The sequence below is a fragment of the Scyliorhinus canicula genome, chromosome 4 (genome assembly GCF_902713615.1).
Source record: "Scyliorhinus canicula chromosome 4, sScyCan1.1, whole genome shotgun sequence".
NCBI classification, from domain to species: domain Eukaryota; kingdom Metazoa; phylum Chordata; class Chondrichthyes; order Carcharhiniformes; family Scyliorhinidae; genus Scyliorhinus; species Scyliorhinus canicula.
The window spans coordinates 71262192-71280125 of record NC_052149.1 but is presented as its reverse complement, the minus strand read 5'-3'; the positions used below and the strand labels follow the sequence as shown (position 1 = coordinate 71280125).

Sequence of the window (17934 nt, the reverse complement as noted above, 5' to 3'; positions counted from 1 at the left end):
ATATATCAAAGAAACCTCCTAACATTGCTCTTTACAGTCTGATGCTGATTGCATGGGCAATGCTCATGTCTCCTCGAAGTTTATGGTAAGGAATGAATAGGCAAAGCAGGCAGAATCCATTCTCCATGAAAAAACAAAAAAGAAACCTAAAGATATATAGTTCATGCTTTTGGATATCAATCAATACTCTGGATGTAGAGAGAAATTTGTGCATAATCAGTGCATGGAAATGTAAGGACATTATTATGACCTAAAAAAGCTACAATTGAAACTTCTTTATGATTCGTATTGACGTATGGAATTCACAATCAAAGGAATTTAAAGGTTTCAGGTAGAAAGTTAGAAGCTGGATTGAGTGGGATAAGCTGATTAGCCTTTTCCCATTCCTATAATATTACTATTTAGGTCAAAGGTGAATTGGCCATTCTAAATCGCCCCTTCGGGTCCAAAAGGATAGGTGGGGTTACTGGGTTACAGGAATAGGGTGCATGGGCCTAGGTAGGCTGCCCTTTCAGAGGGTCAGTGCAGACTTGATGGGCCAAATGACCTCCTTCTGCATTGTATGGATTCTTTGATTCTATTCTAACTTTCTTATCATAGAATCCTAGAATCCCTTCCGTGCAGAAGGAGGCCATTCAGCCCATCGAGTCTGCACCGACTCTCTGAAAGAGCACCCTACCTAGGTCCACTCACCCGTCTTGTCCATGTGACCCCACCTAATCGGCAAATCTTTGATCTGTGGGAGGAAACCGACACAGGTACAGGGAGAAAGTGCAAACTCCACAAAGTCACCCAAGGTCGGAATTGAATCCTGATGCTGTGAGGCAGCAGTTCCACTTGCAGTTAATGACTATTGAAACAAAGTGCAATTCAAAGTTTTTCAAATTAATGCTTTCTGTATCATGTGAATGATTTTACTTTCCTTTTAGAATTAAAACACTGTGCAAGATGTTTTTACCTGGCTGGCTTCATGAAGAATTTCCCAAGGTGGAAAACAGCAATGTGGCTAAAGTACTGCAGGTAAAATATCAGGGACTGAATTTCTTCTCCTCATTATTTTAGCACTGTGGTTATCCCATTCATTTTACACAAATGCAGTGACCATGATGTTGTCAAGCTTCTTGAGGAGCTGCACTCATCCACCAAGTGGAGAGTATTCCATTGCATTCTTGACTTGTGCCTTGTGGATGGTGGGCAGGTCTTGGGGAGTCAGGAGGTGAATTACTCGCTGCAGGATTCCCAGCCTCTGACCTACTCTTGTAGCCACTGTATTTACCCTGTTCAGTTTCAGGTCAATGATAACACGCCAGGTGTTGATAACGCTACCAACTAAGTCATAGCTGACACTCAAGTCTAGCAAAGATTTAAATGCCAACGACACATCTTTTCTCTTTATGGATGCTGACTAACCTGTTTTGCCTTAGCATTTTGTTGTCTTCATTCAAATATAGTAAATGTGCCTATACACTGTGACTAATACATTAATAAGGCTATCATAGTCGTAATCCTTTATGACAAAAAATAAATTAAAATTACAAAAGTAAGCATTTTTGTTTGCACTGAAATAATTTTGTATCCAATTTTTTCTCCTTTCCTTTTATAAATTTTAATTGTACAATTAATTAATGTATAATTCTAGGTTTTCCGACCACAATGCAGCACCTGATGTGCCTCAAACTCAAACTGAAAATCATAGAAAGCACTATGCAATTTTTCAGTCTATGCAGGCAAAGTATTTCACCACGAGCAAGCAGTCAGAACATTTACTCCATACTCAATTCTATCTATTGTAGCTTTTCCCCATTTTTGTAGTTTAAAATCTTACTGTTATTGCTTCTTTGAACTCCCTGCCCCCACTGTCCATTTTGAAAATAGAAACAACTATGAAAATGATGCTATTTTGTTTATGAATAAAGGTCATTGAATCAGCCAATTGAATGCCAAAGAATGGTAAGATTGACCTTGTGTCCTTTACATGGCAAGGTCAATCTTTAGCTTCTTTGCCCTTGACCAAACAGGCAAGGTTGGCAATGGATGCCATTTTGTTTTTGTCTCATTACATTCATGTGCAGCACCTTGGCATGTTTATCACATTAAAGGTGCTATATACAAATTGCTGTTGTTACTATATTTGTAGTCAACTGCTGAATAAGGGGGGGAATTTATCTTGTTTAAAGGGTAATCCCCATCATTTATCTTTTTTCCAACTTCCATACTTCTTTTATCACCTTTTCATGGTTAGTAAAGTAGGCTTATGGACTTTTCTGACATGAATGTTGCTTTTTATATTAGTTGACAAACGACACATACATATCTTGTTTTTCTCCTGTGATGAAATCCTGCCTCAAGTAGTATTTCTTAGAGCTCAGAACATTTGCCATTGATATTTGTTTCTGCATTAAAATGTTGGACATAGTTGGGTTTTAAATTGCTTGATGCCAGCAGCTCCCTGAAAGAACAGTCTCAAAACCTTCACACTTCTGGCAGAAGAACATGTGACCAAAGAGAAAACAGTGAGGTGTTAATGTTCTCTTAGGAGAAAATGAAACTTATGCTTCATAAACGATTGCAAAATGCAAAGTTATTTGTTCTGTTTTGTATCAAACAGCACCTTCTAACTATGCTGAGAAATGAAGCTGAACACAAATCAACTTTTTCACTTAGAAAGACAATCTTATATTATTTGATAACTTGTGCTCATATTTTTCACTTCAGCTACAACAGAGGACTAATGTGTGTTTGCAGTATGAATGTTGATTTGACATTAATATCCAACAGGAAAGGCATTGAGTTGTGTAATTCAACAATGGCTTGTGAACTCTTAGATAAACTGATGCACTTAAATCAGATGAGCTGTGTAATCCTTCTCATTCTATTTTCATCTCTGCATTTTATATACAATTACATGTTATACAGTCCAGGGACAGGCCACTCAGCCGAACCGATCCATGTCAGCATTTATGCCCACTCAAACCTCCTTCCATCCTTCATCATCATCCTTTCCCCTCACTGGCTTATATAGCTGCTCCTTAAATAAACCCATAATATTTGCCTCAACTTCACCTCTGGTACAAGGTGCAGGAGAGGTGGTAGAAGAGAGTATCCCACCGGTTTATGGATTCATGGACCAGAAGTGTCGAAAAAGGAGGGAACAACTGTCGAAAGCTGGTGTGGAGCCTGCGACACAGGGGGAGATGGCGGAGGGTCAGGGTCCGAACCTTCCAGCCCAGTGGTCGATGGAGCAGTTAGTGACCTTTCTCCAAGAGAAGTTTGCCCAGCAGAGGAAGGAGAATTTGGAGGACCTGGCCAGGGTGGTGGATCTTATAAAGGTGGAGATCGACCGCATGGAAATGTGTTTGGAGGCCCAGGGCCAGGTGATTTGCAAGGTGGAGGAAGCAGTGGGAGAGCATAAGGAGCAACTCGCCTCGATGGCTGCGGAGATGGGGTTGATGAGAGATCATCAGAAGCGGCTGCAGGGTGAAGTGGAGGACCTGGAGAATAGGTCGCGCAGGCAGAATTTGAGAATCGTGGGCCTGCCTGAGGGCAGGGAGGCAGTGGACGCTGGTTCATATGTGGCACAAATGTTCGAGAAGCTGCTGGGTGAAGGAGCATTTGTTCGGCCCTTGGAGGTGGGCTAGCTCACTGAAGCGCAGTGGGAGGGCGAGCAGGTGGTAAGTGTGTTGATGGGGGTTGGGCCTGTTATTTTGTTATGGGGTGGGGGGAGGGGGGCAGGCGTCTACTGACAGGGGAGGGACTGACCAAAGGTGACAGGGAGAGGATCGATGATGGTGGGCGCCCGAGGGCGGGCCTGAAGAGGTGCTGGACGCGGGCTGGGGGCTGGCCTAGGAAGGGCTATGGTTGATCGGCAGGGGAGGGTGCCCCCTGACCAGGCTGATCACAAGAGGGCCTGCGTGTTTGCACATCTGAAAAGCTTAAATGATACAGGAGGCACATCTGAGGGAGGTAGATCAGACTAGATTTTAACATGGGTTATAAATCGGCTGGATCGATCGAGTTCCAGGACAGGGAAGGTGTCAGCAGCTGTGAAGGAACTAAAGGGGTTTATGGAACAGATGGGAGGGGTGGATCCATGGAGGTTTGGGCGGCCGGGAACGAAGGAGTTTTCTTTTTTCCCATGTATACAAAGTGTACTCCAGATTGACATTTTCGTCATGGATAGGACTTTGCTAGTGGGGGTGGTAGATGCCGAGTACTAGGCGATTGTTGTGTCGGATCATGCCCCACACTGGGTGGATTTCTGGGTGAGTAAGGAGGGGGGCCAGCGCCCGCACTGGAGATTAGATGTAGGACCATAGCTGAGGAGGAGGTGTGTGTGTGGGTGAGAGAGGCCATTTGGAGATATGTGGAGATAAATGATATGAGGGAGGTTTCGGCAGCTACTGTATGGAAGGCACTGAAGGCAGTGGTGAGAGGGGAGTTTATCTCAATACAGGCACACAGGGAGAAGGTTGAGCGGACGGGGATGGATAGACTAGTTAAGGAGATTCTCTAGGTAGACAGGAGGTACTCGGAGGCCCCGGAGGCGGGGTTTTTGAAGGAGCGGCAGAGGCTGCAGATGGAGTTTGGGTTGCTATCTACAGGGAAGGCGGTGGGGCAGTTGAGAAAGGCGAGAAGGGCGGTGTATGAATATGGGGAGAAGGCTATTGAATGTTAGCACACCAGCTAAGGAAATGGGAGGTGGCTAGGGACTTAGGAAGAGTGAAGGATAGAAGGGGGAGAATGATCTTGGACCCAGTTGGGGCGAAAGGGGTCTTTAGGGAATTTTATAGTAGGCTGTATGAGTCGGATCCCCCAGCCGGGGTGGAGGGGATGAGGCGGTTTTTGGAGGAACTGGAGTTTCCAGGGGTGGAAGAAGAGCTGGTGGAGGGCCTAGGGGCTCCGACTGAGCTGTTTGAAGTGGTGGAGGGGCTGGAGGCTATGAAGTCAGACAAGGCCCCGGAGCCGGATGGGAACCCGGTGGAGTTTTATAAAAAGTTTTCAGGAGTGCTGTGGCCCTTGCTAATGAGAATGTTTAATGAGGCTAGGGTGCGAGGGGTACTCCCGCAACAATGTCACAGGCCTCGATCTCTCTTATCCTGAAGCGGGAGAAAGGCCCGGAACAATGCGGGTCATACAGGCTAATCTCCCTTCTAAATGTAGACGCCAAGCTGCTGGCTAAGATCTTGGCCAGGAGGATTATGTGCCAGGAGTGATGGGAGGGGCCAGACGAGGTTTCTGAAAGGGAGGCAGCTAATGGCCAACGTCAGAAAGCTGTTAAACTTGATTATGATGCTCTGCGAGGGAAGGGAGGCGGAGATGGTGATCGTCATGGCTGTGGAGATCGAGGGGAGTGGGAGTATCTGTGGGAGGTCCTGGGGTGGTTTGGCTTTGGGCAGGGTTTTGTGGACTGGGTCCGGCTGTTGTACCAGGCACCAGTGGTGAGCGTGTGGACGAACCAAGTGAGCTCGGATTATTTTATGCACCGGGGGACGAGGCAGGGATGTCCACTCCTCCCCACTGTTGTTTGCCTTGGCTATAGAGCCATTGCCGATGGCACTGAGAGCATCAAATAGTGCAGGGGGCAGGGAGTGGTGGTGTGGAGCACAGGGTCTCGTTATGTACGGCCAACCTACTTTTATATATTTCTGACCTGCTGGGGGGGATTGGAGATATTCTGGGGATCCTAGTTGCATTCGGCCGGTTTTCGGGGTATAAATTAAATTACAGCGAGGTCTTTGCGATTCAGGCGAGGGGGCAGGAGAGGAGATTAGGGGGATGCTGTTCAAGGTGGTGGGAGAGTGTTTTCAGTATTTGGGAATCCAGGTAGTGCGGGAGTGGGAGCAGCTACACAAGTTGAATTTGGCTCAGTTAGTGGAGCAGATGAAGGAGGGCTTTTGAAGGTGGGATATGCTCCTGTTGTCACTGGTGGGGAGGGTGCAGACGGTAAAGATGACAGTTTTCCCGAGGTTTTTGTTTGTATTTCAATGCCTGATATTTTTATCCCGAAGGCTTTTTTTAAGAAGGTGAGCACGGTGATCTCTGGATTCGTATGGGCGGATAAAATCCTGCGGGTTAGGAAGGTGCTTCTGGAGCAGGGTCGAGGGGAGGGGGGGTGCTGGCCCTACCAAATTTCAGGAACTACTATTGGGCGGCGAACATAGCAATGATCAGGACGTTGGTTGTAGGGGTGGGGTCGGTATCGTGTAGGGGCACAAGTTTAGGGTGACTGGTAATAGCACCTCTGCTGTTCTTGCTGGCTCAGTACTCCACAAGCCCGGTGGTAGTGGCAGCTTTGAGGGTGTGGGGACAGTGACGGAAGCACATGGGAGTGGAGGGAGCGTCGGTATGGGCACCTATTTGTGGAAACCAATGGTTTGTGCCAGGGTTTTGGACATGGCAGTGAGCTGGGATTGAGCATTTAGGGTTCCTGTTTATTGACGGCAGCTTTCCATGTTTGGAGGAGGCGTTGCCAAGTGGGAATGGGCTCCGGTATCTGCAGGTGAGGGATTTTGCACGGAGGCAGATTTCGACCCTTCCACTCCTACCGCCCCAGGGGATACAGGACAAGGAAGTGTCGAAAACAGGAGTGGGGGACGGGAAGGTCTGGGAAATTGATAAAGAGCTCATGGAATGGGAGGGAACCCCGATAGGGGAGGTAAAGCGAAAATGGGAGGAAGGGTTGGGCAAGGAATTAGAGGTGGAATTGTGGGAGGATGTCTTGCGTAGGGTTAACGCATCCTCGTTGTGTGCCACGCTCGGCCTGATACAATTCAAGGTGGTCCATAGGGCGCATATGACTGTGCTCCATGTGAGCAGGTTCTTTGAAGGGGTGGAGGTAGGTGTGGGTGGTGTGCGTGAGGGCCCGTGAATCATGTCCACATGGTTTGGTCATGTCCGAAGCTTAGGGGATTCTGGCAAGGATTTGCCGTGTCATGACAACGGTATTGAAGGTACAGGTGGTTCCGAGTGCAGAGGTGGTGATCTTTGATGTGTTGGAAGACCCGTAAGTCCAGGGGGCGAGAGAGGTTGATGTTTTGGCCTTTGCCTCCCTGGTAGCCTGGAGCTGGATCTTATTGCCGTGGAGGGACTTGAAGCCCCTGAAATTGGGAGTGTGGATTAGTGACATGGCTGGGTTTCTTAGGCTTGAGAAGATCAAGTTTGCCCTGAGAGGGCCGACGATAGGGTTCGCCTGGAGGTGGCAGCCCTTTATCGACTTATTTGGGGAAAATTAAGCTGTCAGCAGATACAAAGAAGGGGGGGGGGGGGGCGGAATTAGGGAGGGAGGGAGTAAATTGTTAAAAATTTATAAATGCCTTAATAAAATTTTAAAAATAATCATAACTATTGCATTCCCACACTTTCCACAGGAGATTCCTGCACTTCCTGCCTAGCTTTCTTGCTCTGCCTGGTGGTCATACATTCCCTTCCTGCATGTGGAGTCTATGCCTGCGGTGTGACCACCTGTCTGTACGTGCTATCCCCAACATTCTCCGCCTCATGCACAGTGTCCCCAGTCGCCGCTCCAACTCCGAAACCTGGGCTTCCAGGAACTGTAGCTGGATACACTTTCTGCACACATACTGGTCCAGGGCACTGGAAATGTCCCCAGCCTCCCACATGGAGCAAGAGGAGCAAACAATGGCTCTCCTGCTGTGACCTACCCCTTTAAATTAAACCTTTGGAAGATGCTCGATATTAGATTAAATCCAACTCTCTATGGCCCTTGTTTCGTTATCCTTGTCACTACCAATTATAGCCCTTACAGTTTATAAACCACAAAACGTATTTTCAACTTTAAGTGATAAAAGTTGTAAAGGCTTACCGACCTTACCCACTACTTACCAATCAGTTCTCTCTCCTGTAGGCTCAACGGCAGCAGGGCAAGACCCCTCTCTGAATATTTAAAAGTTCCAAAGCAAGGCCAAAAAGCAAAAAGCACCTTGTTCCCTTCTGCACTGAATTTCCACTGTTTCAAATTCTTAAGTTTAAAACTCACACTCTCTGTGCCTCACTCCAGATGTGGACTCTCCCACCACTCATGCATAAAGCACGCTGTTCCCCCTAGAAATAGTGCTTTGCTTCTTTTTCTGGCCTTATTAACCTCTGTTGCTGCTTTGAATGAATCATCTGTACTCCCAGATTCCTTTGCTCTTTTATTATATTTAGATTTTTATTTTCCAAGTCAATTGTGATCTCTTTTATTTGTTATGAATATATATAACTCGCATATCTATATTGACATTAATTTACCAATTAATTCCCCCTTTTACAAGTGTATTCATGTATTTTTGTAGTTTGTTGTTGCTCTCCTTATTGGTTATTCCACCCACCACTCACCCCATTTCCAATTTGGTGTTTCTGCAAATTTTATTTCTAAAGTCTAAATCATTGATATTAATAATGAATAACAATGTTCTCATCATTGATCCTTGTGTGGGGCCCTACTCCCAACCCCAGCCTTTTCTGCTCCAGGAATAGCTACCCTTTACCTCTCTCACTGCTGGCTGTCTTGCAGCCAGCATGCTATCCATTCTGCTACTTGTTCCCTGACCTCCATATGCTTATTCATGAATCCATTATGTGGAATTTTTCTGGATTAATCCATTATGTGGTATCTTATCAAAGGACTTTTGGAAATCTAGATACATTACATCTACTACATCACCCTCATCTACTCCCTGTTACCTCTTCCGAGTATTCAATAATCGAGCATGAATTTAATCGGGAAGACTTTTCCTTTAGAAATCATCATTAAAACATTTATATACCCAGCTGATTCTTCACGCCTAAAGGTTAGGTGAAAATCCGTTTTGTTTCTAAGGAACATTTCCTGACACTTAACTGCAAAGGTGCTCAGTATTTCCCATAGGAAGAATTGGCTGATAGTGGGAATACACAGCGATGCATTCACAAACCTGCAGCTTAATTATGGTGCAGCATGTTGGTACAAGAATAGGCAAGTGAGGGGGGGGAACGGCTTTAACTCAATATCAGTCTGAGCTAGGTTTAAACCACATTCAATACAGCTTGAAAATCAACTGCACTCACCCTATACCCATTATTATTCCATCTAATCTGAAGGGATTTTGCTGCTTGCTGGCATATTACAGGTTTCAATGGATCTAATGTAAAAATGTAAAATGCTTGCAGCAGCAACTTTAAGCAGCCTTCCTGTTATAAAACTTTTGATTTTGCTTGAAAACGTTCAATGAAAATGAAACTACTGAACTCATGAGTGGAAACGTGTTGTCAGGAAATGAGCAAATGAAGCATGCCCACTTAGAAGGCATGAGGGGGTTTTTAATATCTTTTTCAACAAACCTTTTGAAAGACCCAAGATATTTTCATGTTATTCATCCAATCTTGAATTTATTTCCATTGTAGGTCAAAAATGAAGTTCCCTTTTTACAATCTGCAGTGTTCTTGATGTACAAAGACCCTCCAATAACAGAAATAGAGGAAACTTTACTGCCAATAAACAGTTTGATCCACACCGTGCATGGAAATTACCTATTAGAGCAAACAGTGTTTGAGAACTCAAATCCAGATTTTCCAGAGGCTCATAATGCCGATTCGTCTCAACCAAATAAAGAGGAGGAAACCATTGGCTACAAACCTCAAATCTCCAGCAGCTGCCAACTGGCAAATGTGTCACAAAATGGTGGCCAATCAATTCAAATGGCTGGAAGTAATCAAGTTAACGAAAGCAATGGATTCAGCACTCGGAGTTTTGACAGGATTGCTGATATTTCCACTATTGGTGTCACCCTAGATATAGACACAGGTTTGGCATCTAGCCAGAGTGGGATGCAAGATGACCCAGACAATTATATCTTTAAAAAGGATGAGAGTCAGTCCCCAGTCGATGAGCATCACAGAATATATGTAACGGAGGGACATTTTCAAGAACAAACTCTACTACCGGATGAACTTGTTGATTGTTTACTGCACTCAGAAGATTCCATCGATATAAAATCTTATTTCCCCCAGATTGTGGCCATTCAGTGACACTGCTTTAGCAGATGCCAAAATCTCTTTCTTGCCTCCTAGTTTTCAGAAATTGTATTATATTGTGTAAATGTGTGGGTTACATGCACTCAGGCTGTGCTCACAGACGTCGGGGCCTGAGTATCAAATTACCAAAACTCAGAAAGACTATAGATTATGAAACGGGATTGAATTTTTTTTTTTTGCCCACAGAATGAATATGAGGAACAAGATGCTAACAAAAGCAATTAAATTTGTATTAACCCTTTTACATGAAAAAGTAGAAAAACATTTGATAAAGACCAGAATTGAAGATTTTATGGTTAAGAGAAGAAATAAGTGGTCAAGAGCACCAAAGAATGTGGTTCCTACTATGCTTCTATGTCCATGAGCGAGTTAACTGTGAATGCAACCAGTAAAATAATTTTGGTTGTTAAATTGGATTAGGATCCCTGAAATTTTGCTTAATTGCCTGGAATTCAACATATTAATGTAACCATTCTCAAACAAATTAAAATATGCCTTTAGATTTGATCGTCCGGCTGAATCTAAGAAAACAATAGCAAAGTCCAGGTTTTTCACTTGAAGATTGTGACAATTTATGATCTAGTTTCATGCTATTGTTAGCATACTCCAGAAAGTCAGTTGATAATGGACAGAACTGGAACCAATCTTCAGTATTTTAATATTTATTTAGCGAGTTACATGTTACAAGCGCACACCTCCTCACTCAACAACCACTGCCTGTAGGAAGTAAATGGAATTGTTCATACATTCCAACACCTCTGTACAATGAAGCATGAATAATGTACAATTAACACCTATATCTGAAAATGTTGGTTTCAGGACGGTTACGATTTTTCACACCATACAATCATATCGGTGCTCTCATTGTGCAATCTTGAAGATGCCAAATTGAGAATAAATATCACTACAATAAGAATTTGAAAATAAATGTATATTTTTCTTTTAATAAAAATTAAGTTGAGAAATGTTAAAATAATACAAAACGTATCTGTCCAGATTATTAATGATTAAATGTTTTCCAAATGTTTCTGTTTAAATCTGTAGTTTTTAAAAAAATGTATTTTATTACAAACATGTATCAGAACAGGTTACAGTGAATAAACACCCCGGGAAACATACTTCCCAACAATCAACCATACAGTCTGTACAGATTTTCCCGCTTTTTCACCCCTCTCCCCCGCGACGAATAGCCCCTCAAACACGGTTACAAACATCCCCCCCCCCCTTTCCTCAAGCCCCCCCTGAAGAGTCCCTTAACTCATATTTTTATCTTCTCTAATCACAGGAAGTTGTACAGGTCACCCAACCAAGCCACTACCCCCAGTGACGATGCCGACTGCCACTCCGGCAAAATTTGCTGCCGTGCAATCAGAGAGGCGAAGGCCACGACATTGGCCTTCCTCCTCTCCATGAGCTGCGGCTTCTCTGAAACCCCAAATATTGCAACCAAAGGGTCCGGCTCCACCTCCTCGTCCACTATCTTGGCTAAGACCGTGAACACTCCCGCCCAGAATCTTCCCAATTTTCCGCAACCCCAAAACATGTGCGCATGATTCGCTGGCCCCCTCCCACACTTCTCACACTCATCTGCGACCCCCTGAAAGAACCCACTTATTCTCGCCCGAATCATATTCACCCTGTGCACCACCTTAAACTGTATCAGGCCCATCCTTGCACAAGAGGAGGTCCCGTTTACCCGATGCAGTGCCTCACTCCATACTCCCCAATTGATCTCCCCTCCCAACCCCGCTTCCCATTTATCCTTGATCTTCACCACCCACTCACCTCCCTGCTCCCCCGGTCACTTCAAATCTGTAGTATTTATAGCCTTCAAATTAAAAAAGGAATATAGTATCATAAGCAACTTAATTGAAATCTTTATTTGATTGTGACAAATTATAGTCAGCGTGTTAGTAAATGTCTTTTATATTGCACCATATTTGTTTAATTTTGGTTTTCTGGTTCAAAGAAAAATATCATAGTGGAAACTTCCTTGGTCTCCTGCATTTGAAGGTGTAAGTCTGGGAGGTTATGATAGCCTAATATTTATGTCTAAGAACCTGATAATTCTTTCTTCTGGGAAACACTATTCCAGTGTGATGCACTCCATATTTTCCTTCCTCTTTAAATGAGTTCTGATATTATCAAATCATAAGCATTTTTTGCAAAGAGCCAGTTAAACAATATTATTAATTATGCACTCAAACTGGTTTAAAGAAAATTACAAGTCCATGGAAAATGGGAAGAAAAGTCCTTGTATTGTTCATGGAGAACCTGAAAGTAAGGAAAGTTAAGTGATCTATAACTTGCAGGTAATCTTTGCTCTCTTAGACTATAATTTTCCTCTTGATGCCTATAAATAGCCCATGAGTGTTAATCAAATAGGTGGGCTTGCTTCCATTACAGTTTAGAAGAGTGAAATGTGACTTGATTGACGTATAGAAGATCCTGAATGGTATTGACAAGGTAAACAGGGAAATTATGTTCCCTCTTGTGGATGAGTCCAGAATGAGGGGACACTTTTTTAAAATTACGGCTCGCATTTATCGGAGCAGAGATGAGGGAAAAAATTCTCTTAGGATTATGCGACTATGTAAGTCTGTCTCAGGGAGAACTGCGATCACTGAACATTTTTAAGGCAGAGGTAGATAGATTCTTGTTGGGCAAGGGAATCAAAGGTGGGTAGATGGGAAGGTGGAACTCTGTGAAAACAGGTCAGCTATGATCTCATTGAATGGTAAGAAGTCTTACAACACCAGGTTAAAGTCCAACAGGTTTGTTTCAAACACTAGCTTTCAGAGCACTGCTCCTTCCTCAGGTGAATGAAGAGGTACCCAGAGAATAGTGGGGGCATGGAATGCACTGCCTGGGAAGTAGTTGAGTCGGAAACATTAGAGACCTTCAAGCAGCTACTGGATAGGTACATGGATTACGGTAGAATAATGGAGTGTAGATTAATTTGTTCTTAACGGTAGCATTGTGGATAGCACAATTGCTTCACAGCTACAGGGTCTCATGTTCGATTCCGGCTTGGGTCACTGTCTGTGCAGAGTCTGCACAATCTTCCCCGTGTGTGCGTGGGTTTCCTCCGGATGCTCCGGTTTCCTCCCACAGTCCAAAAATGTTCAGATTAGGTGGATTGGCCATGATAAATTGCCCTTAGTGGCCAAAATTGCCCTTAGTGTTGGGTGGGGTTACTGGGTTATGGGGATAGGGTGGAGGTGTTGACCTTGGGTAGGGTGCATTGGATTGGGGTGAGCACAGTAAGAAGTCTTACAACACCAGGTTAAAGTCCAACAGGTTTGTTTCAAACAGTAGCTTTCGGAGCACTGCTCCTTCCTCAGGTGAATGAAGAGGTATGACAAGACTTCTTACTGTGCTCACCCCAGTCCAACGCCGGCATCTCCACATCATGGCTACCATCGACACCGCAAACTGCCGGCTCAAAGTGGAGAGGATCTCCAGGAAGATCGTGCATATAGACACTGACAACATACCTCTTCATTCACCTGAGGAAGGAGCAGTGCTCCGAAAGCTAGTGTTTGAAACAAACCTGTTGGACTTTAACCTGGTGTTGTAAGACTTCTTACTGTGCTCACCCCAGTCCAACGCCGGCATCTCCACATCATTGAGTGGTGACTCAGCCTACTACTGCTCCTCTTTTGTATGTTCGTAAGTGTTGGCTAACAGGTTGAGATGAAAAGTATATTGGGTAAGGTTCAGACTCTGCAATGGATGAGAATGGAAGGCATTAGATAAATTGCCACTTTGAAGCATCTAATTATCAAGATAGAATAAAAGAGTATTAGCGTAAAAGAACATTTTAAAGAAGCATAGGTGGGGGTGATTTGATCAAGATTTACAAGAGAATAGAAGAAAAAAGCCTTGCATTTATACTGTGCATTTCACAAACACCAGGCACCTCATGCATTTTACAGCCAATGAAATGTTTTATTAAGTGAGGTCACTATTGTAATACAGGAAATGTGGCAGCCAATTTGCACAAAGCAAACTTAGCAATGTGATAATGACCAGATATCTGTTTTTTTGTGAAGTTGATTGAGGGATAAATATTGCCCAAGACCCTGGGGATAACTTCCTGATCTACTTTGAAATAGTGCTCTGGGATCCTTTGCATCCTTCAGAGCAGGCAGATGAAGTCTGAGTTTAATGTCTCATCTGAAAGATGCAGTGCTATACTCCCTCAGTACTGCATTAGAATGTCAGCTGTGATTTTTATGCTCAAGCCCCAGAGTGGGACTTGAACCCAGACCTTTGTGACTCAAGAAACAGAGAGTGCTGCCAATTGAGCCACAATGGATACACATAGGACAGGTTATGTTGGAGTACACACTTTGGGCCAGATTTGCACTACTGAGGCAGGTATCTCGAATCGAGAAGTTCCCTGACTCAGCAGACCTGTCTTGGTGCAGAGTGACCTGTCAGACCCAATTTAGCTCCAGGGCGGTGAGGGGACACAGGTGCAGGATAGAGTTGGGGCCACCGCCCCTGGAAGAATCAAGGGGCTACAAAGCGAAGCCGAGCAGTATCTCTGGCAGCAGTGCACCCCTCCCCGATGAACTTAATGCATTCTATGCTCGGTTTGAGCAGGTAACCAACAACCCGCTATCGAGTGCCCCAGCAACCCATAATTCACCCGTACCCACCATCACAGTTTCCGAAGTCAGATCGGCCTTCCTGAAAGTGAACCCACGGAAGGCGATGGGCCCGGACGGGATCCCTGGTCGTGCACTCAGAACCTGCGCGGACCAGCTGGCAGAGGTTTTCACAGACATCTTTAACCTATCCCTACTCCACTCCGAGGTCCCCACCTGCTTCAAGAAGACCACCATCATACCGGTACCAAAGAAGAACCAGGCAACGTGCCTCAATGACTACCGCCCGGTGGCCCTGACGTCAGTTGTAATGAAGTGCTTCGAGAGGCTGATCATGAAGCGCATCACCTCCATACTCCCGGAACGCCTTGACCCACTTCAATTCGCATACCGTCGCAACCGGTCTACATCAGACGCCATTTCCCTGGCCCTACACTCATCCCTAGAGCATCTCGAAAACAAGGACTCCTACATCAGACTCCTATTTATTGACTACAGCTCCGCCTTCAACACCATAATCCCAGCCAAGCTCATATCAAAGCTCCAAAACCTAGGACTTGGCTCTCCACTCTGCAACTGGATCCTTGACTTTCTGACCAACAGACCACAGTCAGTAAGAATGAACACCAACACCTCCTCCACAATAGTCCTCAACACCGGTGTCCCGCAAGGCTGCATACTTAGCCCCCTACTCTACTCCCTGTACACACACGACTGCATGGCAAAACTTGGTTCCAACTCCATCTACAAGTTTGCTGACGATACGACCATAGTGGGCCGGATCTCGAATAACGACGAGTCTGAATACCGGAGGGAGATAGAGAACCTAGTGGAGTGGTGCAACGACAACAATCTCTCCCTTAATGCCAGCAAAACTAAAGAGCTGGTCATCGACTTCAGGAAGCATAGTACTGTACACACCCCTGTCAGCATCAACGGAGCCGAGGTAGAGATGGTGAGCAGTTTCAAATTCCTAGGGGTGCACATCACCAAAAATCTATCCTGGTCCACTCATGTCGACGCTATCACCAAGAAAGCACAACAGTGCCTTTACTTCCTCAGGAAACTAAGGAAATTTGGCATGTCCACATTAACCCTTACCAACTTTTACAGATGCACTATAGAGAGCATCCTATCGGGCTGCATCACAGCCTGGTATGGCAACTGCTCGGCCCAGGACCGCAAGGAACTTCAGAGAGTCGTGAATACCGCCCAGTCCATCACACGAACCTGCCTCCCATCCATTGATTCCATCTACACCTCCCGCTGCCGGGGGAAAGCGGGCAGCATAATCAAGGATCCCTCCCACCCGGCTTACTCACTTTCCAACTTCTTCCATCGGGCAGGAGATTCAGAAGTCTGAGAACACGGACGAACAGACTCAAAAACAGCTTCTTCCCCACTGTCACCAGACTCCTAAATGACCCTTTTATGGACTGTCCTCATTAACACTACACCCTGTATGCTTCATCCGATGCCAATGCTTATGTAGTACATTGTATATATTGTGTTGCCCTATTATGTATTCTCATGTATTTTCTTGAATTCTGTTCAATTCCCTTTTCTTCCCATGTATTGAATGATCTGTTGAGCTGCTTGCAGAAAAATACTTTTCACTGTACCTCGGTACACGTGACAATAAACAAATCCAATCCAATCCAAGAAGGTCAGAGGCATCCTCAGTGGCGGACACAACCTCAGTTTTCTGGGACTTTGTCTCAGTTGTTTTGTTAAATTTTATGCCAGCTAACCCTCATCCTCAAAACCCTCCAACCACTTTGTAAGTCACCCCAATGGACCCTCATATGCCCCATTCCAACTCTTCCCCCACGACTCCTTGGCCCCTTGTAGCTTACATGCTAACTTAATGCCAAATCATGCATTGTGTGCTCAGCCTTTACACACTCCTTGCCAACTCACCAATATCTAACATGGACAGAATGCAGCAGCCATGTTGGATTGAAGCAAAATGAACATCTAAATATCTTTTACAGTCTTCCTACATTGAAAAAAAACATTTCAAAACTTCAGAATCTCTGCAAGCGCTTAATCCATAATAAAAACAAGCTTCTATTCATACCTCCCATCAAAGGCAGCACATCATTTAATAACTTATTTGCATTGTCAATAAAACTGTGAATTTAGGCCCCCCAGCTGAGATAAGCGTGTGAAAAGCAACCAAGCAGTCATACTGATAACCCTCAAGGAAATGTTAACAAACAACTATTTTAACTCTTAGAAAAGAGCTTTTTCAATTCTTACTGATGCAGGCAGCTTTTTCTTTAATTCTTAAAGAACTAGGTATTTAAATAACTTCATATCATAGCAGTTTTAAATACATTATTTGCCATTCTGGAGCATTCAGAAGGTTTAAGGCACTTGCTGCAGCAAAAACACAGTATTGAGTTCAAATGGGCCTGCTGAATTTAGGTTTCCCTCATGTGTGAATCACACTTCACCCCTTTTCCTGTATCTGTAGAAAATGAATCTGCCAGAAATGGGAGCAGAGTCTCCACATCCAGGTCCCTCCAACCATTTCAAAATATCCATGGAATCTCCATGACGCCGTGAAAATCTGGCTCTTTGTTCCTGCTAAATAGATTAGGGAGGACCAGGGTTCACAATTTTAAGCAGTATCAGGTTGCATCACTGTTAAATGTTAGGAGATGATTCTTTTCCCCAAAAATAGTGAATGGTGAACATCTGGAATGTGCTACTGATTTGTGTATACAAAGGAACATCAGGCCAGCATTATCTCTTTGACAAATTCTGATTACCCAACATGTTTGGAAAGTTACTTGACAAATTGTTCCCCTAAAATTGGCCTGTGTTCTTACTTGGTTTTACCCTTCCCCCAGCAGATCACATGGTTTTGGTTGTGGTGCAGGTGGTATTTATAGTATTGTGATGCACAAAGCCTCATAACAATGTAGGGCAGCCTTAATGACCCAGACAGTCTTTTCCTGTCCATCATTATTTGCCTGTTTGTATGTTGGTCGCTATAGCTTTCTGTGATCCAAGTTTTACAATTTTAGGATTACTCGATGCAATTCCTCGAAGATAATATCAGCCCTATTAATTAATGTGAATGGTGATGATTTCAAACAGGCAACTCAGCCTCCTACAAACAACCCTGGCTGCAAGTCCATGAATGTCCCTAAAGAAAGGTTTACATAACAGAATTGCAAAGGGGTCATGTCTACCTCTGCTGCAGGTCAACAATGCCAGCAATAGCTACAGGCACAATGATCACCAACTTATTGGAACTTTCTCCCTAATGTTCAGAATCAACAGCTAAAAGGCT

General features: G+C 44.3%; 1 protein-coding gene across 1 annotated transcript in view; it reads left to right on the top strand.

Annotated features, from left to right (window-relative positions):
• LOC119964218 (interleukin-12 receptor subunit beta-2-like) overlaps positions 1–10930 on the top strand; it is a 194251-nt gene extending 183321 nt beyond the window's left edge. Inside the window, exons 17-18 of the mRNA XM_038793502.1 lie at positions 930–1020; positions 9385–10930. Of these exons, the coding sequence (XP_038649430.1) occupies positions 930–1020; positions 9385–10008 (715 nt within the window). The 3' untranslated portion in view covers positions 10009–10930. The remainder of the gene's footprint in view (positions 1–929; positions 1021–9384) is intronic.
• The last annotated feature ends 7004 nt before the right edge of the window (positions 10931–17934 follow it).